We start from the raw sequence: 23,592 nt of genomic DNA, 5'->3' as shown, positions 1-23,592 counted from the left end.
GAGATGAAGGGGCTAGAGCCAGAGCCTGGTGTGAGCCAGTGCTTCTCCTCTGCTCAGTGGCTGACACCGCCCTATGCGGGGTCGGGGAGGGTCCGAAGGTACTAGAGCAGAAGCCCTGAGGTTCAGGTTCCCTCTAAGTGCACACTCTCCTCCATCCCAGTATTGACACCTTCACCCCAGAGGGGAGGAGTGCTGAAGCAAGAGAGGCTGGAGCAGGCACTCGTCGTGGACTGGGGCACACGCAGGGGCAGTTGTGGGAAACTGGCTAGAGCTCTGGGCAATTTCAATCTGCTTCCTCTGTCTTGCTCTCGGGAGTAAGGAAGCATATGTGTGCTCTTCACGAGCCGAGTCTAGGTTTCTTACACCCTTCCTGTTAGTCTCAGTAGTTTTCAGACCAGCTAAGGAGACTCCTGGTGTCAGAGCCCAGGGGTGGGGTGTTCCCATATGTGGTTTGAACTGCTCACTCCCCAGGGAGGATCTCTGAGCCTGTGTAATCCCCCTCCTCTTCTGTGTCCCCTCCCAGGGGTATAGGTCCCAACCTGATCGCTTCTCTTCCCTTCTACCCAACTCTGTATGGTTCTATCTTTACAGCTTTGGTTGTGTAAGAGTCTTTTTGCCAGTGTCCAACTTGTTTTCAGTGAGAATTGCTCCACCTGTAGATGTAGGTTTGATGTATTCCTAGGGGGAGGTGAGCTCAGCGTCCTCCTCCTCTGCCATCTTCGTCTCCTTCCAGGCACTTGTGCTTAGTTATGTTTGCAAGTACTAAAAAATCAGGTTCCTTTTATGTTGACCTTGAAAATCTTATTTTTCGCTTGGTCTGGATTTCCTGACATTTTGACACCAGGAGAGCAAGACCACCTCCAGAGGTTTCTAACTGTTTTGTGCCAACGCCTCTTGCTTTCTATTTCCTCTCTGTGCAGAGACCCTGCAGAGTGATATGTCTGTTTTTCCCTGTTCTTGAAATGTATAGAAATGTAACATGAAAATGTCAATGTGAACACAATGCAGCCTTTTCTTTTCCAGTCTCTCGTTTTCCTTTGGCCCCTTTGGCTGGTCGGTGTTGACAGCTGGTATCACCCACGCTCTGGTCCCCCAAACCCTCCGTGCCCTGAGCACCTCCAGAGGCCCCGCTCCAGCCTCGCCCTCTGTGCCAAAACCTTCGGCTACTCTTGTTGAATGAACAAAATAACGTTTACGTCAACTTTAAGCTTTTAAAATCCATTTAAGGAGAAATTTCTTTTCCAAGCAAAGGTAGAGTTGTTGAAATGGAAAAGAAGACCATTCTAGAGAAAAGACAAGTTAGACAGTGGAAACATGTTTTGCGGTAAGATACACGGCCACTTCCGACCCCGGGCGCCTCGGCCTCACTTCTTGCCGCCCTTGGCAGGCGGCGGCGGCGGCGGCGGCGGCGGCGGCGGCGGTGGCGGTGGGGGCGGTGGCGGTACCCCTGCCCTCCCCTTGCCTGCTTCCCCTGGTTTTTCTCCTTCCTTTGGCTTTTCGCCCTGTTTATCCTTTCCTGGAGGAATCAGCACATGCCTTTTGACCTTCTTGCCTTTGAAGTGTTTCTTTTGAAGACAAACATCTATTAAAGCAAAAAGTGCAGCCACACCGATGAGGATCTGGGAAACAAAAGAATCCTCGTTACTTGTGCTTTTCCTTCCAAAGCTGTCACAGTTCCTTCCCGGCTTCTGATTGTCCCTAGGTGCTGTTTAACCCCTCCCCTTGACCCCTCAAACTGCCAGACCCCAGAGAGACTTTGGGTTTGCCCCTCCCCTGGCCTCAGCTCCCCGATTCTGGTCCCCAGCCCTGCAGCCGGGTCACCTCACCACATTTTCTTTCTCTCTTTGGACCCCGCCTGGGCGGGGCCCTTCGCTCTGGGGCCGGCAGGCAAGCTTCTAGGGGGAAGCTCTTAGCTGGGTGGGCTCCCTGGACATCATCTCCCTTCAATGGCTTCTCCCCCGGAAACGTTGACCCACTTTACCTTTAAACTTTGCTTGGATCCCAAGATTTTGTGAAAAGAGACCCTTTTCCTTAGGGGGAGATAACCATTCTCCAAATGAGGTGATTTCTGAACAAATAAACAGCCCAACACGAAAGACTCACCACACCATAAATGTAGTGCATTGGCATGGTTTGCCGAGTTTTCACGGCAAAGACGGCGGCCCCGACGAGGAAAGTACTGGAGAACAGGTCGTTGAGAAGGTCCTGAAAGCATGGGAGAGATGAGTCAGCCTTAGAGCCGAGGCCCCGTCAACACCAGACCTGGCCTAGCTTCCTCCAAAGGGAATGGTTTTCAAACTTCTGCCTGATTTAAAAAAAATATATAGGAAGATGAATATTTACTGGGCTAGGTGGACATACCAGTGGCCTACCAGCTGGACTCTTTGAGTTGAGACACAAAATCCAGGATGCTTAACTGCCTTTATGGGCTACCTCGGCTACCATGCCGTCTGTGAAATCACACATTTGGTGGCTATGTTTTCCCCCCTTCCAGTGCCCACTTAAATAAATGCACGACTCTCCAACTAATTGATGTCCCGCTTGGGTACCACCTCACAACATCTTTCTTCTCTGAAGGCCAGCTCCTCTTTCTGAATCCAGAGTGCGCTGTGTTGCTGGCAGGAGGTTCTGTTGGACTCTGGTCCTTCATTGGGAGCCTGGCAGCTGCCTCGTCTCCCCCTGCTCACCCCTTCCCCCACCTTACTGCTTAGACACCAACCCCCTCCCCCCCGCCCCCACCTTTGCAAGGCCATATCACTTCCTCCATCATCCACCCTCCTTCCCGTCCCTTGCGGCCACAGTCCTGCCCTTGCTCCATATTTGTTTCCCTTACCCTGTACTGATAAGGTCCGGATGTTCCCAGACTGGGCAAAAGGGCTGCCTCCCATGCTGCCTTCCCCTCAAGTACCACCCACTGTCACTCCCCGGCACAGCCAAACTTAACTCAAAGTTGGCCAAACCATGGCCACGGCAAGCCGGCTTCGTCTCCCATCACTCCTGCGGTGATGCTGGCCCAGAGCTTGCGCATCCTCTTAATCCCATGGGCAGCAGCTGACCCTGCAGTGCTGGGTGACGCCCATCTTTCCCCTTGATTTCTCTGATGCCATTTTCTGGGGGTTGTACTTCCCTGGCCACTTTGTCTCAGGCCTTTTCTTTTCCTCTTCAACGTTTTGGATTTTAATAAACTTCAAACATACAGAAAATAATAGAACATCCCATCCCCACTCCCACCTCCACCCCCCGTGACCCACTGAGATTAAACAGATGTTAATGTCTTGCAATATTTGCCTCAGGGCTCTCAAAACAAAAACAAAAACAAAAACAAACCATAAACAAAAAAACTTTGTGGAATGAGCTACAGTCTCACCATTCCATCCCTTTACCTGCCTTCTGCATGTGTTCCAAGCCTATGGGTAGTCTTCCCAAGTGCCGAGTAGCATTTTCCTCCATATTATATTTTCATAAACAATATATACTATTTTGTGTTTCAAAAATTTAAATAAAAAGATATATCTTATAGCACGTGCTTTTTAAACTTAATAAAGTTTTTGAGATTTACCCATCTTGAGAAATATATGAGATTGAGATTAATGAGATTGAATTCATTAATTTTAGCTGATGTATGAATAAACCAAACTGGAGACATTAGGGTGTTTCTCCCTTTTAGGAAATTATTATTGCCGACTGTGCCTGCAGTGAACACTCTTGTCTGTGCCTCCCACGCACATCTTTTCCTTGTTGAGGTATTGCCAAGTTTCTCTCTAAAGGGCTTGTGCTAGTGTCCACTCATGCCCGCAAACGTATAGGGGCTCCTGTTTCCCATGTCCTTGCCACAGCCCAGGATTACCACGCTCATTTATTTTTGCCCATCTGGTGAGTCGAAATGGTACCTCATTATTGTTTTAATTTCCTGATCGCTGGTTACTAATGAAGCATTTTTAAAAACATGTTTTAGGCAGTTGGGTTTTCTGCCTATTCATATCCCTTACCCCATTTTTCTATTGGCTTGTTTAAAAAATTTTGTTTATGATGTCTTCTGTTGTAAAGTTTTAATTTTAATGGTATGCATAGTTTCTCTTTCTCTCTCTTTCTCATGGTCCCAAGAACATTTATTAAATACTCCATTCAGCTGTGTTATGCCACCTCTGTCATATGCCAAGTTGCCATATGTATGTAGGTCTATTTCTGGGTTCTCTTTTTTATTCCTATATTAGTCTGCTCAGGCTGCCATAACAAAATGCCACAGACAGGGTGGCTTAAACAACAGACATTTATTTTCCCACAGTTCTGGAAGCCAGAAGTCCATGATCAAGGTGCCAGCAAATTCAGTTTCTGGTGAGGACTCTCTTCCTGGTTTGCCTGGCTGCCTTCTCACCATTTTCTCATATGGCCTTTCCATGGTGGGCAAGGTGCGGGGAGGGATAGGGGAGAGGAAGGGGGAGGGAGGTCTCTGTTGTCTTTTTTTATAGGGACATTAATCCTATCAGACCCTTAGGATCTCATTTAATCTTAATTACCACTCTGGAGGCCCCATATGCAAGTATAGCCACACTGGGGATTAGGATTTCAGCATATGAATTTTTGGGGTACACAAACATTCAGTCCATTACAATTCCATTAGTCTTTGTCAACCCCTGAGCTAGTACCAAAGCTTTAGAGTAATTCCAATATCTCGTTGGGTGAGTCCATCCTTATAATTCTTTTCATTCTTCCATAAGAATTTTAGAATCACCTTGCAGAGTTCCACAAACAACCTCTGTTATAAAATTTCATTTAATGTGGAGATTGCTTTGGAATGAAATTGACATCTTTATGATAGTAGCTCTTCACACCTGTGAATGTGGTATATTTCTTCTCTTACTTAGATTTTTCTTTTATGTCCATTAACAAAATGTCATAATCTCTATGTAAAGTTTTACAATCTTTGAACGGGTGTATTCTCAGACACCTGTAGTTTCTGTTGCTGTTTTAAATGGTTTATTTGAAAAGCCACATTTTCTCATTATTTGTTGCTGGTATTCAGAAACACTATTTTTGTTTTTTGTAACCTTGTGGAACTCAATCAGTTCTAGTAATTTGACTGTAGATTCTTGGATTTTCTGTGTAGAGAATCATATTATCAGTGAGTAATGCTAGTTTTTTTCTCCTTCCCAATCCATATACCCTTTGTTTTTCTTGTCACATTGTACTAAGATCTTTAGCACAATGTCAAATAGAAGTGGGGATAATAGGCATCTCTAAGGAAACGCTTCTAACATTTTACCATGAAATGCAATGTTCATTTTAGGTTTGGGTAGTTTTCTGTTATTAAGGAGGTTCCCTTTTTTCCTAGTTTGCCAAGAGTCTTCCAAAAATTAGTATTGAATATTACTAAATAGTTTTCCTGCAGCTTATGAGATGATTAAATGGTTTTCTCCTTTAAATAAAAGATGGTGAATTACATTAACAGAATTTTGAGACGAAACCACCTTTACATTCCTGGCAGATGCCCTGCTTGATCCTGATGCATTGCTTGCTTATATATTGCTTGATTTAGTTTGCTAGTATTTTATTGAGAATTTTTATGGTTGTATTCAAATAATATAGGCCTATAGTTTACTTTCCTTATCATGTCTGGTTTTAAGATCAAAGCTTTACCAGATGGTACAACATATTATAACCCCCCCTTTTTTTTAAAAAAATTATTTATTTATTTATTCCTAGCTGTGTTGGGTCTTCGTTTCTGCGTGAGGGCTTTCTCTAGTTGCGGCAAGCGGGGGCCACTCCTCATTGCGGTGCGTGGGCCTCTCACTATCGCGGCCTCTCTTGTTGCGGGGCACAGGCTTCAGACGCGCAGGCTCAGTAATTGTGGCTCACGGGCCCAGTTGCTCCGCAGCATGTGGGATCCTCCCAGACCAGGGCTCGAACCCGTGTCCCCTGCATCGGCAGGCGGACTCTCAACCACTGCGCCACCACGGAAGCCCCCCCCCCCTTTTTTTTAAGAGAAAAAAGGGACAGACAAGTGGAACTGAATATGAATCTAGAAATGAACTGCATATGGGATTTTATTCTTTTATTTTTTTTTGGCCGCACGACGCGGCACGGGGGATTTTAGTTCTCCAATCAGGGATCGAACCGGTGCCCCCTGCAGTGGAAGCATGGATTCTTAACCACTGGACTGCCAAGGAAGTCCCACATTTGGGATATTAGCATTTAACAAAAATGCCATTTCAAATCAGTGGGGGAAAGTTGTACTATCCAATAAATGAATAAACTGAGTGATAAGGTGGAACAGCTGGAGAGCCATCAGGATACAAAGCTGGAGCCGTGGTTCACACCATATACCAAAATGACTCCAAATAAATCAAAAGATTTAAATGTAAAAAATGAAACAAGTGCCAGATGAAAACATGGATGAATTATTTTATACCCTGTTTTTCTATTTCTTTTTGAGTCAAATTTTTTTTTTTTTTAAACTTTGGGTTTATTTATTTATTTATTTATTTATGGCTGTGTTGGGTCTTCGTTTCTGTGCAAGGGCTTTCTCTAGTTGTGGCAAGTGGGGGCCACTCCATCGCGGTGTGCGGGCCTCTCATTATCGCGGCCTCTCTTGTTGCGGAGCACAGGCTCCAGACGCGCAGGCTCAGTAATTGTGGCTCACGGGCCTAGTTGCTCTGCGGCATGTGGGATCTTCCCAGACCAGGGCTCGAACCCGTGTCCCCTGCGTTGGCAGGCAGATTCTCAACCACTGCACCACCACGGAAGCCCTTGAGTCAATTTTTGTACATCATATGTTTTTCTGGGAAATTATTCGTATTATAATTTGTTGGCATAAAAGTTCATATTTTCCCTGTGATCTTTAAAACCTCTTCTTTATACTAATATTTTTCTTTGTTTTCTTTTTTTCTTATGGTTTATCTACTTTATTAGTCTTTTCAAAGAATTAGATTTTGGTTTTATTAGTCATCACTATGAATCTTTGTTTCCTATTTTATTAATTTTAACTCTTTGACATTGCCTTCTTAATTCCTCTTTTTGTTTTGTTTTGTTTTGGTACCTCCTTTATTTTCGAATTTTATTTATTTTTTTATACAGCAGGTTCTTATTAGTTATCCATTTTATACATATTAGTGTATGTATGTCAATCCCAATCTCCCAGTTCATCCCACCACCATCACCACCCCAACCCCCCACCCCGCCACTTTCCCCCCTTGGTGTCCATACATTTGTTCTCTACATCTGTGTCTCTATTTCTGCCCTGCAAACCAGTTCATCTGTACCATTTTTCTAGGTTCCACATATATGCGTTAATATACGATATTTGTTTTTCTCTTTTTTTTTTTTAACATCTTTATTGGAGTATATTTGCTTTACAATGATGTGTTAGTTTCTGCTTTATAACAAAGTGAATCAGTTATACATATACATATGTTCCCATATCTCTTCCCTCTTGCATCTCCCTCCCTCCCGCCCTCCCTATCCCACACCTCTAGGTGGTCACAAAGCACAGAGCTGATCTCCCTGTGCTATGCGGTTGCTTCCCACTAGCTATCTATTTTACGTTTGGTAGTGTATATATGTCCATGCCACTCTCTCTTTTTGTCATATCTTACCCTTCCCCATCCCTATATCCTCAAGTCCATTCTCTAGTAGGTCTGTGTCTTTATTCCCGTCTTGCCACTAGGTTCTTCATGACCTTTTTTTTTTTTCTTAGATTCCATATATATGTGTTAGCATACTGTATTTGTTTTTCTCTTTCTGACTTACTTCACTCTGTATGACAGTCTCTAGATCCATCCACATCTCTACAAGTGACCCAATTTCGCTGTAATAAATTGGCTGAGTAATGTTCCATTGTATATATGTACCACATCTTCTTTATCCATTCGTCTGTCAATGGGCATTTAGGTTGCTTCCATGTCCTGGCTGTTGTAAATAGTTCTGCAATGAACTTTGGGGTGCATGTGTCTTTTTGAATTATTGTTTTCTCTGGGTATATGCCCAGTAGTGGGATTGCTAGGTCATATAGTAATTCTATTTTTAGTTTTTTAAGGAACCTCCATAGTGGCTGTATCAATTTACATTCCCACCAACAGTGCAAGAGGGTTCTCTTTTCTCCACACCCTCTCCAGCATTTGTTGTTTGTAGATTTTCTGATGATGGCCATTCTATTCTAACTGGTGTGAGGTGATACCGCACTGTAGTTTTGATTTGCATTTCTCTAATAATTAGTGATGCTGAGCAGCTTTTCATGTGCTTCTTGGCCATCTGTATGTCTTCTTTGGAGAAATGTCTATTTAGGTCTTCTGCCCATTTTTTTTATTTTTTTATTGGGTTGTTTGTTTTTTTGTTATTGAATTGTCTCCATAGGTAGGTTTATTCCTAGGTATTTGATTCTTTTTGCTGCAATGGTAAATGGGAGTGTTTCCTTAATTTCTTTTTCAGATATTTCATCATTAGTGTATAGGAATGCAAGAGATTTCTGTGCATTAATTTTGTATCCTGCAACTTTACCAAATTCATTGATTAGCTCTAGTAGTTTTCTGCTGGCATCTTTAGGATTCTCTATGTATAGTATCATGTCATCTGCAAACAGTGACAGTTTTACTTCTTCTTTTCCAATTTGTATTCCTTTTATTTCTTTTCCGTCTCTGATTGCCGTGGCTAGGACTTCCAAAACTATGTTGAATAATAGTGGTGAGAGTGGACATCCTTGTCTTGTTCCTGATCTTAGAGAAAATGCTTTCAGTTTTTCACCACTGAGAATGATGTTTGCTGTGGGTTTGTCATATATAGCCTTTATTATGTTGAGGTAGGTTCCCTCTATGCCCATTTTCTGGAGAGTTTTTATCATAAATGGGTGTTGAATTTTGTCAAAAGCTTTTTCTGCATCTATTGAGATGATCATATGGTTTTTCTTCTTCAATTTGTCAATATGGTGTATCACACTGATTGATTTGCATATATCGAAGAACCCTTGCATCTCTGGGATAAATCCCACTTGATCATGATGTATGATCCTTTTAATGTGTTGTTGGATTATGTTTGTATTTTGTTGAGGATTTTTGCATCTATATTCATCAGTGATATTGGTCTGTAATTTTCTTTTTTTGTAGTATCTTTGTCTGGTTTTGGTATCAGGGTGATGGTGGCCTCATAGAATGAGTTTGGGGGTGTTCCTTCCTCTGCAATTTTTTGGAAAAGTTTGAGAAGGATGGGTGTTAGCACTTCTCTAAATGATAGAATTCACCTGTGGAGCCATCTGGTCCTGGACTTTTGTTTGTTGGAAGATTTTTAATCACAGTTTCAGTTTCATTACTTGTGATTGGTCTGTTCATATTTTCTATTTCTTCCTGGTTCAGTCTTGGAAGGTTATACCTTTCTAAGAATTTGTCCATTTCTTTCAGGTTGTCCATTTTATTGGCATAGCGTTGCTTGTAGTAGTCTCTTAGGATGCTTTGTATTTCTGTGGTGTCTGTTGTAACTTCTCCTTTTTCATTTCCAATTTTATTGATTTGAGTCCTCTCCCTCTTTTCTTGATGAGTCTGGCTAATGGTTTATCAATTTTGTTTATCTTCTCAAAGAACCAGCTTTTAGTTTTATTGATCTCTGCTATTGTTTTCTTTGTTTCTATTTCATTTATTTCTGCTCTGATCTTTATGATTTCTTTCCTTCTAGTAACTTTGGGTTTTGTTTGTTCTTCTTTCTCTAGTTCCTTTAGGTGTACGGTTAGATTGTTTATTTGAAATGCTTGTTGTTTCTTGAGGTGGGATTGTATTGCTATAAACTTTCCTCTTAGAACTACTTTTGCTGAATCCCATAGGTTTTGGATCGTCGTATTTTCATTGTCATTTGCCTCTAGGTATTTTTTGATTTCCTCTTTGATTTCTTCAGTGATCTCTTTGTTATTTAGTAATGTATTGTTTAGCCTCCATGTGTTTGTGTTTTTTACGTTTTTTTCCCTGTAATTGATTTCTAATCTCATAGCACTGTGGTCAGAAAAGATGCTTGATATTTCAATTTTCTTAAATTTACTGAAGCTTGATTTGTGACCCAAGATGTGATCTATCCTGGAGAGTGTTCCGTGCGCACTTGAGAAGAAAGTGTAATCTGCTGTTTTTGCATGGAATGTCCTATAAATGTCAATTAAATCTATCTGGTCTATTGTGTCATTTAAAGCTTGTGTTTCCTTACTAATTTCCTGTTTGGATGGCCTGTCCATTGGTTTAAGTGAGGTGTTAAAGTCCCCCACTAATATTGTGTTACTGTCGATTTATTCTTTTATAGCTGTAGAAGTTGCCTTATGTATTGAGGTGCTCCTATGTTGGGTGCATATATATTTATAATTGTAATAGCGTCTTCTTGGATTGATCCCTTGATCATTATGTAGTGTCCTTCCTTGTCTCTTGTAACATTCTTTATTTTAAAGTCTATTTTATCTGATATGAGTATTGCTACTCCAGCTTTCTTTTGATTTCCATTTGCATGGAACATCTTTTTCCATCCCCTCACTTTCAGTCTGTATGTGTCCCTAGGTCTGAAGTGGCTCTCTTGTAGACAGCATATATATGAGTCTTGTTTTTGTATCCATTAAGCAAGCCTCTGTCTTTTGGTTGGAGCATTTAATCCATTCATGTTTAAGGTAATTATTGATATGTATGTTCCTATGACCATTTTCTTAATTGTTTTGGGTTTTTTTTTTTAAATTATTTATTTATTTATTTATTTATTTATTTATTTAATTTATTTATGGCTGTGTTGGGTCTTCGTTTCCGTGCGAGGGCTTTCTCCAGTTGCGGCAAGTGGGGGCCACTCTTCATCGCGGTGCGCGGGACTCTCACTATCACGGCCTCTCCCGTTGCAGAGCACAGGCTCCAGACGCGCAGGCTCAGTAATTGTGGCTCACGGGCCTAGCCGCTCCGCGGCATGTGGGATCTTCCCAGACCAGGGCCCGAACCCGTGTCCCCTGCATTGGCAGGCGGATTCTCAACCACTGCGCCACCAGGGAAGCCCCTTGGGTTTGTTTTTGAAGGTCCTTTTCTTCTCTTGTGTTTCCCACTTAGAGAAGTTCCTTTAGCATTTGGTGTAGAGCTGGTTTGATGGTGCTGAATTCTTTTAGCTTTTGCTTGTCTGTAAAGCTTTTGATTTCTCCATCGAATCTGAATGAGATCCTTGACAGGTATAAAGTAATCTTGGTTGTAGGTTCTTCCCTTTCATCACTTTAAATATGTGATGCCACTCCCTTCTGGCTTGTAGAGTTTCTGCTGAGAAATCAGCTGTTAACCTTATGCGAGTTCCCTTGTACATTATTTGTCGTTTTTCCCTTGCTGCTTTCAGTAATTTTTCTTTGTCTTTAATTTTTTCCAATTTGATTACTATATGTCTCGGCATGTTTCTCCTTGGGTTTATCCTGTATGGGACCCTCTGCGCTTCCTGGACTTGGGTGGCTATTTCCTTTCCCATGTTAGGGAAGTTTTCGACTGTAATCTCTTCAAATATTTTCTCGGGTCCTTTCTCTCTTCTCCTTCTGGGACCCCTATAATGTGAATGTTGTTGTGTTTAATGTTGTCCCAGAGGTCTCTTAGGCTGTCTTCATTTCTTTTCATTCTTTTTTCTTTATTCTGTTCTGCAGCAGTGAATTCCACCATTCTGTCTTCCAGGTCACTTATCCGTTCTTCTGCCTCAGTTATTCTGCTATTGGTTCCTTCTAGTGTATTTTTCATTTCAGTTATTGTATTGTTCATCTCTGTGTGTTTGTTCTTTAATTCTTTTAGGTCTTTGTTAAACATTTCTTGCATCTTCTCGATCTTTGCCTCCATTCTTTTTCCGAGGTCCTGGATCATCTTCACTATCATTATTCTGAATTCTTTTTCTGGAAGGTTGCCTATCTCCACTTCATTTAGTTGTTTTTCTGGGGTTTTATCTTGTTCCTTCATCTGGTACATAGCCCTCTGCCTTTCCATCTTGTCTATCTTTCTCTGAATGTGGTTTTTGTTCTACAGGCTGCAGGATTGTAGTTCTACTTGCTTCTGCTGTCTGCCCTCTGTTTTGGTACCTTCTTGAGATAGACATATGAATTGTTAATTTTCATTTTTCTTTTCTCAGTATATGGATTTAAATTTGAATTGTTTAGCTGCATTCTACAGATAGTATTTGCTAATACTATATATAACTAAATCCCCATATGTGTGTGGGAAAACATTAGATTTCCTCCTAAATATGTAAAGATTTAAATTTTACTGATTTATTTCTAATTGTGTTGCATTGAAGTTAGAGAATGTGGTATTATATTAGTTCCTTGTTATTTGTTTATTTTTGCTTTGTGGTCTCATTGAAGATAATTTTTATGATTGTTCCAGGTGTGCTTGAAAAGAATACCTAGCCTGTTACTCTGGGGTGTAGGGTTCTATATGTTCTATGTATGTCAGTGGATCAAGCTATCAATTACTGAGGGAGACATGTTAAAATCTCCCAATATGGTTCCTACTTGTCAATTCTTCTTTAAAATTAAGTCCATGTTTGTCTTTTATATTGGGGGGGGGCTATATTGTTCGGTACATACAAGTTTAGAATTGCTATATGTAGTGACACTCTTTATATACTTATTTTTTAAAACATAAAATTTGTTTAATCTGGTGATAAAGTTATGCTGGCTTTCTTTTAGTTAGTATTTTTATCTTATTTTTTCCATCTCTTATAACCTTTCTCCACATGCCTTGTAGTTTAGTACATTGCTGGATTTTAAAAATCTATTTTTAAAGTCCTTTTGTCTTTCATTTTATTTTATTATTATTTTTAATTTAATTTAATTTATTTTTGGCTGCATCAGGTCTTAGTTGCGGCACGCGGGATCTTCGTTGAGGCACGTGGGATCTTTTACTGCGGTGCGCAGGCCCCTTGTGCATGGGCTTCTCTCTAGTTGTGGTGTGCAGGTTTTCTCTTTCTCTAGTTGTGGCGCGCAGGCTCCAGGTAGTGTGGGCTCTGTAGATTGTGGCATGTGGGCTCTCTAGTTGAGGTGCACAAGCTCAGTAGTTGTGGCGTGCAGGCTCAGTAGTTGTGGGATCCTAGTTCCCTGACCAGGGATCGAACCCGTGTCCCCCGCATCGTAAGGCAGATTCTTTACCACTGGACCACCAGGGAAGTCCTCCTTTGTCTTCTATTTATTTAAAAAAATTTTTTTTGATGTGTTCACTTACTTTAATAACACTACATTTACCATGTTATCACCATGGAATGTAAATTCAGGTTAGACAAGAGAATTTCACAAGTACGACAAAGCATTCTGTAGTATACTGAAGTTTGTATAATGGCTGACCAAACCAGCTTGCTCATAAATCACTTCCATTATAGGCAATTTATTTTGTTTAACATTTATGATTCTTTCAGAGAAAATAAACAAGACTGCACACATTTAAAAAGTATTTTTCATTTACCTTTGCATTAGCACTTAAAATATACATTTCTATTTCAAAATGCCATTTAAAATTTATTCTAATATAACAGCAGCAAAATATAATTCTGCAATTACAGAAGAGCAAACGGGGATCTACAGTTAAGTTATTCTCATGTTTACAACTATGATTCTGAAATAGATACTACTTCAAAGCAGCTCTGTTACCAGCTCTTTAGGTTTGGTTTAAAAACACACACATAGTTGCTGGGAGGTTTAAAATGTTGTATCCTGTGCACTGTTCTGAAAGAGTTCTTCAAAAGCCATCCAGCCCTTAAAAACAGTACTCAGTTCACAAGGCAGTCAGAAAGAGTTAAATTAACTGGGGTAAATAGGCTTCCTACATTACATCAAAAGCATATGATATTCTGCAGCAACTGGGAGCATTTTCAGGACTGGCATGTTGTCCTCTTTACAACTAATTTTATCAGAAGGTGGGCATTGTACCACTGTCAAGTGCATTTAAAAGTGACATGTTTTTGTGCTAATCTGACTCCCCTGAATGACCTAGCTAGTGAACTAGTCACCAGTAACTTGGTCACCAGGCAAATCAAGCCTGCAAGAAAGGAAGCCAATATTCAAATTACCATGTTATTGTCCGACCCACAGAATTTATTTTCAACATAAACATATAACCTCAATATGAGATGTCTAATTAAAGCAAGCACCACCAACAACACCAAGACAGCGTCTCCTCTTCTAAGGTTTAGGTTTTGCCCAGAATTCTCGATACATGGAATAGCCCATACCAAAAGTCATTGGTACTGCAACAAAGCCTTGGGCTGCCATGCGCATGTGGATCAGGTGAACAGACATTTTAGTATTGCCCCTGCTCTTCAATTTATATAATCCATATGCAACGATTGCTGCAAAACCTGCCATTCCAATGGGGACAAATGGTGCCTCTCTAGCTTTTCGGATAAGTTTAGATCCCTGATCTTCATCATATGAAGAAAGAGAAACATCTGTGTCGCTTGACATAGTGACTGAAGAGTCTTCAGACAACAAGGCGTCACAGGCTCCAACCAGCTTCTCCTTCTTTGTCTTTTAAGTGAAGAATATAGTCCATTTATATTTGCTGTCATTTATGATACATTTGGATTTATGTCTACGATTTAATTTTTTTTCTATTTAACATATAACAAACATTCCTTTTTATTTTTCCCTTTTTAACCTTCTATTGAGTCATTTCTCTTTATTCTCTTTTCACCCTTTCCCCTCAACAGGTTTGATGTTATGTATATGCTGGAATTCTGTTCTTTAGTAAAATAGTATTCGGTTTTAATATATTAATGTTAATATTATTACCAAATCCCCCTACCACCACTCCCAATAAAGGACTTTTATTTCTTATCATATACCACCACTGTGGTCTTACATGTTATCGTGTTGCTACTGCTTTAGTTCCACCTTGTTTTAGTGTTCTCTCCCCCCAATTAAGCTATTAATATATTTTTAAAAACCAAGCAACCTCTGTCTTAATGTTTATTTAAGTCAATCCACAAGCTTACTAGGTTCTTTATTTACTGCTCCTTTTTTACACTGCAAACATTTCTTTTGGGTTTAATTTCCTTCTTCCTGAAGTCTTTTAGTAGTTCCTTCAGTGAGGGTCGGTGAAAGGAAAATTTTTTTTTCTTTGTCTAATTGTGTCTTTTACTCTTTCCACCTCAGCCCTTTAAAGAAATTATTCCATTGTTTTCTGGCCACTTTCTTTGCTGTTGAAAAATATGAAGTTAGTCTAATAGTTTGAGCTTTCTTTTTTAAGGTAAATTGTCTTTTCTTTTGGTTTGATTTTGTTTTCCTTTGTCTCTAATGATCAGCTGTGCCTCTATGACATGTCTAGGTGTGGCTTTATTTTTACTTATTCTTCTTGGTCCCTCTTTGAGAATTCATGCCTTTCATTAAATCTAATATTGATATGGCCACCTCAGTTCTTTTTTTGGTTACTGTTTGCATGGAGTATCTTTTTCCATTTTCACTTTCAACCTATTTGTATCTTCGGATCTAAAGTAACTCTCTTGTGATCCTCATACAGTAGGATCATGTTTTTTTTAAATCCATTCTGATAATCTTTACCTTTTAATTGGAGAATTTAATCCATGTACATTTAAAGTAGTTACTGATAAGGACTTATTTCTGTCATTTTGCTGTGTATTCTCTATATGTCATATCTCTTTGTTCCTCAATGTCTCTGTTACTGCCTTCTTTTGTGTTTAATATTTTGTAATATACCAATTTTATTCCCTTATTTCCTTTCTCTCTATATATTTTAGTTAATTTCTTAGTGGTTACCTTGGGGTTATAATTGGTATCTTAAATATGTAACAATCTCATTTGCATTGATACCAGCTGAGCTTCAACAGTACACAAAAACTCATTATTATTGTTACAAATTATATCTTTATACATTGTGGTCCATTAAGATAGATTTAAATGATTGTTTTATGCATTTGTCTTTCAAATCATATCAGAAAAGAAAGAAGAGTTACAAACCAAAAACACAAGAATACTGGCTTCTATATTTACCTATTTTAGTTACCTTTACTGGTGTTCTTTCTTTCTTTTATGGCTTCAAGTTATTGTCTAGTGTCCTCTCGTTTTAACCTGAAGCATTTCTTGTAGGGCAGGTGTACTAGCAACAAATTCCATCAACTTTTGTTTACATGGGAATATCTTAATTTCTCCTTCATTTTTGAATGGTAATTTTTGAAGGATAATTTCAAGTTTGAAGGATATTGTATACATTTCTTGGGGTTGCCATAACAGAGTACCACCACCTGGGTGGCTTAGAACAACGTAAGTTTATTGTCTCTCAGTTATGGAGGCCAGAAGTCTGAAATCAAGGTGTTGGCAGGGCCCTGCTTCATCTAAAGGTGCTAGGTAATGATCTGTTTTGGGCTTCTCTTCTAGCTTCTTGTAGCTTGAGGCATTCCTTGGCTTGTCTTGCCTTCCTGTGTCTCTTCACATTGTCTTCCCTCTGTATATATCTGTCTCTGTGTCCAAATTCCTCCTTTTTATAAAGACACTAGTTGGGACTTCTCTGGTGGTGCAGTGGTTAAGACTTCGTGCTCCCAGTGCAAGGGGCCTGGGTTCGATCCCTGGTCAGGGAACTAGATCCCACATGCATGCCACAACTAAGGAGCCCACAAGCCACAACTAAGGAGCCTGGCTGCCGCAACTAAGACCCAGAGCAACCGAATAAAATAAATATTTTTAAAAAATTAAAAATAAAGACACTAGTCATATTGGATTAGGGTCCACACTGATAACCTCATCTTTACTTGACCATCTACAAAGAGCTTATTTCCAAATAAGGTCATATTCACAGATACTGGGAGTTAGGACATCAACATATTTGGGGGGTACATAATTCAACTTATAACAGATAGCAAATTTAAAAGAGACTTCTTGGTGGACAGTTTTTTTTTTCCTTTAAGGACTTTAAGTACATCATTCCACTCCCTCAGGCCTCCATGGTGTCTGATGAGAAATTGGCTGTTAATCTTATCAAGGGTCCCTTGTACAAGATAAGTTGCTTCTCTCTTACAACTTTCAAGACTTTCTCCTTGTCTTTGTCTTTGGACAGTTATTATAATGTGTCTCAGTGTGGATCACTTTGAGTTTATTCTACTTGGTATTTTTTGGATGTGTAGACTCCTAGCTTTTACCAGATTTGGAAAGTTTTTTGGCCATTATTTCTTTGAATATTCTTTCTGTTCCTTTCTCTCTCTCTTCTCCTTTTGGGACTCTGCCTATGTTAGTATGCTTGATGGTGTCCCATGGGTCTCTTAGGCTCTGTTCATTTTTTTCCTTCATTCTTTTTTCTTTCTGTTCCTCAGACTGAATAATCTCAATTGACCTTCTTCAGGTTCACTGATTCATTCTTCTGCCTGTTCAAATCTGCTGTTAAACAACTCTAGTGAATTTTTCACTTCAGTTATATTACTTTTCAGCTCCAGAATTTCTATTTGGTTTCTTTTTAAACTTCTCTTTACTGACATTCTATATTTGTTCATGAATTGTTCTCCTGGTTTCCTTTAGTTCTTTGAGCATTTTAAAGACAGTTGATTTAAAGTCTTTGCCTAGTAAGTCTAATATCTGGGCTTCCTCAAGGACAGTCTCTATTAATATTTTTTTCCTGTGAATGGGCCATACTTCTTTCTTTGTGTGCCTTATAATTCTTTGAAAACTGTACGTTTTAAATATTATAATATAGTTACTCTGGAAATCATATTGCCTCTCCTCCCCAGAGTTTGTTGTTGCTGCTTGTTGTGAGTTAAAGTCATTTGTATGTTTAATGATTTTTCCTAAACTATGTTTTGAAAGACTATTCTTTCTCTTGTGTGGCCACTGAAGTCTTTGTTTTTCACTAGCATAATGGTCAGGTAGTGATTTGATGGAGATTTCCTTAAATATCTGGAAACAAACAAGTCTTTGCAGATTGCCTTTGTGTTGGGGCACTCCTTCAACACCTCTCCAGGATGTTTAGAGCTCTTAGTTTTTACTTGCTGCTTGTGTAGGGCCTAAAGGTCAACCAAAGGTGAAAGCTTAGGTTTTTTTTCTGGGCATGTGTCCAGCTCTGGGCATGTGCAGTCCTTCTAGATTCCCTGGTATAGGTGGGAGCTTTTCAAAGCTCTTATTCTCCCATGCATCTCCTTCCCAAACTTCTGGTCTGTCTACTGCTTGGGAAACCTTGCCCCGGGTGGCTATGATTAGTATATATGCCTTTAAATGCTTTAACAAATGCTATCTAGGAGACTGCTTCAGCCCTGAGAAAACTCTGAGGCAGGTGAAACAAAGGCAAGTCCCTGGCTATTCCCTCAGGGAGCCACCAGACAGGTCAAGCACACAACTCTAATTCTTTGGGAACAAGATTTTTATTGTTCCCTCTGCCACCAGCAAGGAATGTGGCCAGGAATGTGGGCTGTCTTCATGACCACTGACAAGCTGGGGATTAAGGGATGGCAGGCAGGTTAAGTAAAATGCTACAACATTCTCTTACCAAAATTCAACAGCCTCTTTCTTCATTGAGCATTCTCCTGTTTTGTTTTGTTTTGAATTAGATTCCAGAGTTCTGAAAAAGTCGATTCTGACAGTTTTTGAGAACCTAATCATTGCTTTAGTGGAAGGACAGAGATTTGGAGTCCCCACTCTGCCATTTTTAGTGATGTCACTCTTATTAAATCTGGCGGGTTCTCAGTCACTATCACTTTGAATATTTCTTCTCTATTCTCTTGAGTGTCTTCTTCTGGAACTCCTATTAGGCTTATGATGAACTTTCTCATTCCATATTCTATGTTTCAACTTCTCTCTTTCATATTTTCTCTCTTTATCTGTCAGTACTATAATCTGGGTAATTTCCCCACATCCTTCAGCTCATTACTTCCCCAGCTTTTGTCTGATATGCTTTTTAACCCATTTATTGACATTTTTATTTCAGTAACTATATGTTCAATTCTAGACATTATATCTTGTACTTTAAAAAAAATCTGTCTATTCCATCCTAATAATGTCTTATTCTTTTCTTAGGGCTTTTATTTATGTCTTTATAATTTAAGTGTATTTTTAAATTATTTTCTGACAGCTCTTTTATTATCTCATATTCTCAGGGTTCTAATCCTCCCATTTCTTATTTTTGCTGGTTCTTGATTCTTAGTCATGGGGATTTAAAAATCAGGTGTTTTGTAGTTTTGAACTGTGAGTTCATTTTTGTACCCCCCCCACCCCCCCACCCATATCTGTCCTGTGAGAATCTCTTTATGCTTTGATTATGATTTTGCATTTGTTTTTCAGGAGTCCCATGGATTTCTTCAGAATACCATCAAATTGGGATCGATTTTTATGCCAGTTCCCAGGCACTACATTTTCTAAGCTGCATGAAGGTTTCTAGGCTGAAGGTAGGAAAAACTTAAACCAAATCTGTACAAAGTGTAGGCTTAAGGTTTGTATTTCTCAAGGTGGTCTTTTTTGCTTTTCCCCACTCAAAACTCGGGCAGAGATGAACATGCTTTCTTGTTCCTCTGTGTGGGTGAAAGGTATCTTCTCTGTCTTTTCCCTTAGGGTGCAGTCTTTGCAGGGTACTGGCCTTATGCAGGATTCTCAGTTCTAAATCCCCACTTTGCTTGGGACCAAGGCCTCATCTCCTAACTTGAGAGTATATGAGAATCCATATTCTAGGTTCCTGGGATAATATCTCGTGGGTCATTTCCACCCACATTGAAGCAGCTGATTTGTCACTGCTCCTGTTTTCCATTTCTAGCACCTCTGTGTTTCCCCTTCTTTTTTTTGCCAGCTCAGCCATTCAGTTAAAGCAATAGTGTTTACATTTCCTCTAGTAGTTTTAGGAAAGTGCAGCAGGAGGATTTTCAGGGTTCAATGATTTTTCATCTTGCTGGAACTAAACGTATCTTCTCAAGCACCTTGGCTGGGAATCTGTCCTCTGCCTATCTCTTTACTTTGTCCTCTGCGTATCCGTTTCCCAAGAGTCTTATATGGCCCTCTTTTCCTTTCTCCTGATACTGGAAGTCCTCATCTACCCCACTGAGACCTGTGGATCCCTGGACCCTAATAACTTTTAATAAGTAGGCAGGACAGAGTGTAGTTAGGGACTCAAGACTCTACTGATAAAGCTGGGTTTGAATCCTTTTTCTGCCACTTACTACCTGAGTTACCTGGGGGCAAGTTACTTGGCCATTCTGAACCCATTTCATGTATAAAGTGAATGAAACAGTGAACATAGGGCTCTGGAGACATGCTGTGAATGTGCAATAAACAAGGGACCTTGGGTTAGTCCGGAGTTAGGTAGGTAAGCTTTGTGATTATAGAGGTAATGGGCAGGGATTCAAGTCCATGAGTCTTCAGGCACAGCATCAAGGGCTTTACTTTTACTCCTAAGGAACAATCTCACACAAGATTATTACTGTCTTCATGTTACAGATGAGGAAACAGAGTCTGGGAGTGGTTGGTAACTTGCCCAGCTCAGTCCCATTCCAGTGGATGACTGCTTTGGGCTGAACATCCTTCTGGGCTTAATATCCCTTGCAGGGATAGTCACTGGAGATCTGAGGCTGCTTTAGATGTGATTTTTTTTTTTTTTGATTCTCATTTTATATTACTGATTTTTTTCTTTGAATTCTGGGGATGGGGTACCTTCAGAGTGGTCTTTCCAGTCAGGTGTGAGCTGGCACAGGGGTTGGAAGGAACCACTGGTTGCTACACCTCCCCTGCTCCCAAGGAGAGCAAAGCCTCAGGAAGGCAAAGACTCCTTCCTTTGACCACCAGGTAGGAAAGAGGCCCTCCACCCCCAAGCTGGGCTTTCTGGAAGCCTTTTCTACCGAACTTCAGCTGCCGCTGCTCTGGCCCCACTGGAAGGTCTGAGCCCATGCCCGGAGCACAAATAAGGGAGATGAGGCGTATCTCTCTGTTCAGTCACTTTCCAGGTGCCAAGATACACGCGTGAACGCATACCAGGCTCAGGCACTCCCCACCGCCCTTCACTTACAGAAATGGGCCACAGGATGAAGGGCATGTATCTCTGGATGGCGAAGGTGTAGATAATGATGAAGAAGGTGAAGATGGACAACTCCATGGTGATGATGAGTGTCAGGAGGGGGTGCACAGTGGTCCCCGTGAACATTATCAGCGAACCTATTAGGCAGCCCTGCCGGGAGACATGCCCTTTGAGCCACGGCAGAGGGCTGGGGCCAGAGGAGGCCTCGAGGAGCCCGCTCCTTCTCCCCCTTCCCGTCTTTGGGCACTCCCCACCCCCCACGCCCTGCCCAGGGATATGGGCCCACTTACCAAACTAATGAGCTTGACCTCAGCGTACCCCATAACCCAGAACTCTCTATTGCTGTCCTTGAATTCCCACTTGTAACGGCGACACCCCTTCCTCGTTCCCACTTCATCCTTGGGCTGCTCAGACTTTTTCTTCTCCTCTGTCTTTTCCTGAGACTTGTCGCCCGGAGGAGGGGCCGCCCCCGGCGCTGCTGCGGCCCCGGGTTTGCTGTTTTTGCCTTTGTCAGCCATCTTGCCGTGGAGTTCTCAGCTTCTCACGGCCTGCCCAATTTTTGCTGTCTCCGGCCAGGCCTGGCCTTTGAGCGAGCCGGATGCCCACCGACCTGCTTAGAGGCCGCGCTCAGCCAACGGCCGGGAAGGAGGAGCGAAGGCCAGCGCTTGGCGCCCTCTCGGCGCGCGCCTAGTCTCCGCCGCGAGTCCCCTCCGCCCAGCCGCCCCCCGCCTCCCGCCGCCGGCGCCCCACGCGGGGCCCGGCGCACCGGCAGCAAGCACCTCGGGTGTCCGCGGCCGCCCAGACCCTGCGCGGGAGCCCCCGCGCCCACGCCGGCTCCGGTGGTGGCCCCGCCTCCGCGCGGAGCACTCCCCACGCGGCCTCGCGAGGCCTCTGGGGGCTGCCGGGGGCTGTAGCCGCTGCTCCCGCCTTCGGGTCGGGTTGGCTGAAACTGTGGCCTCCTGGGGCAGCCGCGCCCAGAGCCCCGCGGTAGCATTGGCACTCGCCTGAAAATGTAACGCGACTTTTACATAAGGCAGCACGAGCAAGCAGTGTTCCGGGTTTAGCAGCCCTGATTTTATGATCACATGTGGGCTGAAATGGGTGACAGCGTGCGAGCTCAGCGGCGGGAGGGAGAAGACGATGGTGCTTGCGAAGGTGCCCGCGACGGTGCCCAAGAGGGTGGCCGAGAGGGTGCCCGCGAGGGTGCTTCCGAGGGTGGCTCCGACAGGCCGCGTTGCTTCATGGTTGTCCTTGTAGGTGCCCTTCGGCTTCCCCTTGTGGGTACCCTTGTGGGTGGGATGGGTTCTTGGGCGGCGGAGGCACTGGCTTTGGTTTCGATTCCCAGGGCTTTTTTCATGGTATTCCTCATCGTCTTGGTGACCACAGTCGCATCGATGAGACACACGATTGCCGCTGTGAGACACAGGGACTGTCAGACACAAGACCATATGCGGGAAGGAAAGGCGGGGTTATTTTGCAGCTCCGCAGCAGCCTGGCCTCCCTATCCGGGCGGCGGGCGTGCGGCCTCCTGTCCCCCTCTGACCCTCCACTACCTTCCTGGTGTCTGCCCAGTTGGCTGCTGCAGCCTATTCTGGCATTCCCAGAGAAAGGGTTTTTGGAAATGGGCTTTTCTGCCAGTGACGGCCTTGCCTAAGGTCTGAGGCACCAGGACGGGAGTAGGGCACTGATCCTAGGAGGCTTCGGGTGGCAGTGGGGTCCTGAGAAGGCCCCTCAGTGGAAAGGACTCTTGGGCTATGTTTGAAAGGGCAGGAAGGCGTTTCCAAGGGGACCAACTGGGAGGAGAAGAACTCCAGGTACTGGACTGGGGTCTCCAAGGAATCTGGTGTGGGTGAGACATCTGGAGCTGGTGAGGGTGGGGGCAGAGTTGAGGCTGGGGAGGTGCAGGATCTGGGACTTCATCAAGAGGGGAGGGGAGGTTCCAGATTCAGAAAGCCCACTTGTCGCAAGATGAATGGAAAGAGAACCAGGCTGGAGGCAGGGAGACCAGTGGGGGGTGGTGGGAGCCCCTGCCATCCAGGTAAGAATTGATGGAGACCAGGTGGTGGGAGCTCCTGGCAGGTAGGAGAAGGCTTGGTGGCGGAGTTAGCAGATGGGCGTCAGCGGGCTACAACACCCTAGATTCCAAGTGCTCCCCAGCTCCTGTCTACCTTGTATGTTTCTCTTTACGGTCACTTAATCCTTGGCTGCCTTCATGAACTTTTCCTAGGTAGGTCTTGCTCTAGCTAATCTGTGAGCTCCCTAAGGGGGAAAGGACTCTATCTCCAACACTGAGCTCAGGCCTGGCGCAGTTGAATGGGATCAACAAATACTTACTGATCATAGAATGAATTCAAAGAACTTAAACTTTTTTTTTTCTGGATTAATTTCTGTTCCCATAGCTTAACTTCTTGAATCAAAGTCTCACCACCCCATTCCCCACCCCCTATCTTCCAAGCATTTAATCTGCCATTTCTTGTGGTCTTCATATGATGAGGATTTGTCCCAGCCTTGTGAGCCAGGGTAAGGTATTTAACCTCAGTTCCCATATCTGTAAAAATGAGAGTTATAAAGATTAAAACAGAACGTGCCTAGCCTGGTGTGGGAACTTCTTCCTTCCTCAACAGGCTGAGTCACTCACTTTTGACAATGCACT

General features: G+C 42.4%; 3 protein-coding genes across 3 annotated transcripts in view; 1 reads left to right on the top strand and 2 right to left on the bottom strand.

Moving 5' to 3' along the window:
• CMTM4 (CKLF like MARVEL transmembrane domain containing 4) overlaps positions 1 to 19,255 on the top strand; it is a 108,978-nt gene extending 89,723 nt beyond the window's left edge. The window contains exon 6 of the transcript XR_009499226.1: positions 19,223 to 19,255. The gene's annotated coding sequence lies outside the window, so the exon portion shown is untranslated. The remainder of the gene's footprint in view (positions 1 to 19,222) is intronic.
• Positions 1,305 to 21,640, bottom strand: CMTM2 (CKLF like MARVEL transmembrane domain containing 2). Its single transcript, XM_059906125.1, has 4 exons — positions 21,230 to 21,640; positions 20,931 to 21,089; positions 2,104 to 2,205; positions 1,305 to 1,619 (listed from the first exon to the last, which is right to left on the bottom strand). Exons 1-4 carry the CDS (start codon positions 21,455 to 21,457, stop codon positions 1,365 to 1,367), a joined length of 744 nt encoding a protein of 247 aa, XP_059762108.1. The 5' UTR covers positions 21,458 to 21,640; the 3' UTR covers positions 1,305 to 1,364.
• Positions 14,129 to 14,410, bottom strand: LOC132353559 (HIG1 domain family member 1A, mitochondrial-like). Its single transcript, XM_059904838.1, has one exon. The coding sequence runs from the start codon at positions 14,408 to 14,410 to the stop codon at positions 14,129 to 14,131; it is 282 nt and encodes a 93-aa protein (XP_059760821.1).
• Positions 21,641 to 23,592: the final 1,952 nt, after the last annotated feature.

The sequence above is a fragment of the Balaenoptera ricei genome, chromosome 19, assembly GCF_028023285.1.
Source record: "Balaenoptera ricei isolate mBalRic1 chromosome 19, mBalRic1.hap2, whole genome shotgun sequence".
Taxonomy (NCBI): Eukaryota; Metazoa; Chordata; class Mammalia; order Artiodactyla; family Balaenopteridae; genus Balaenoptera; species Balaenoptera ricei.
The sequence above is the reverse complement of the archived record's forward strand: the minus strand, read 5'-3'. Positions and strand labels throughout refer to the sequence as shown.

Bases quoted from the DNA above. Each gene is read 5' to 3' on its own strand.
- LOC132353559 (XM_059904838.1), bottom strand. From the start codon at position 14,410: ATGTCAAGCGACACAGATGTTTCTCTTTCTTCATATGATGAAGATCAG.
- CMTM2 (XM_059906125.1), bottom strand. From the start codon at position 21,457: ATGGCTGACAAAGGCAAAAACAGCAAACCCGGGGCCGCAGCAGCGCCG. The intron at 21,090-21,229 runs GTAAGTGGGCCC...GTCTCCCGGCAG, and splicing joins AGGTCAAGCTCATTAGTTTG to GGCTGCCTAATAGGTTCGCT. The intron at 2,206-20,930 runs GTAAGTGAAGGG...CCATGCTTTCAG, and splicing joins TCATCCTGTGGCCCATTTCT to GACCTTCTCAACGACCTGTT.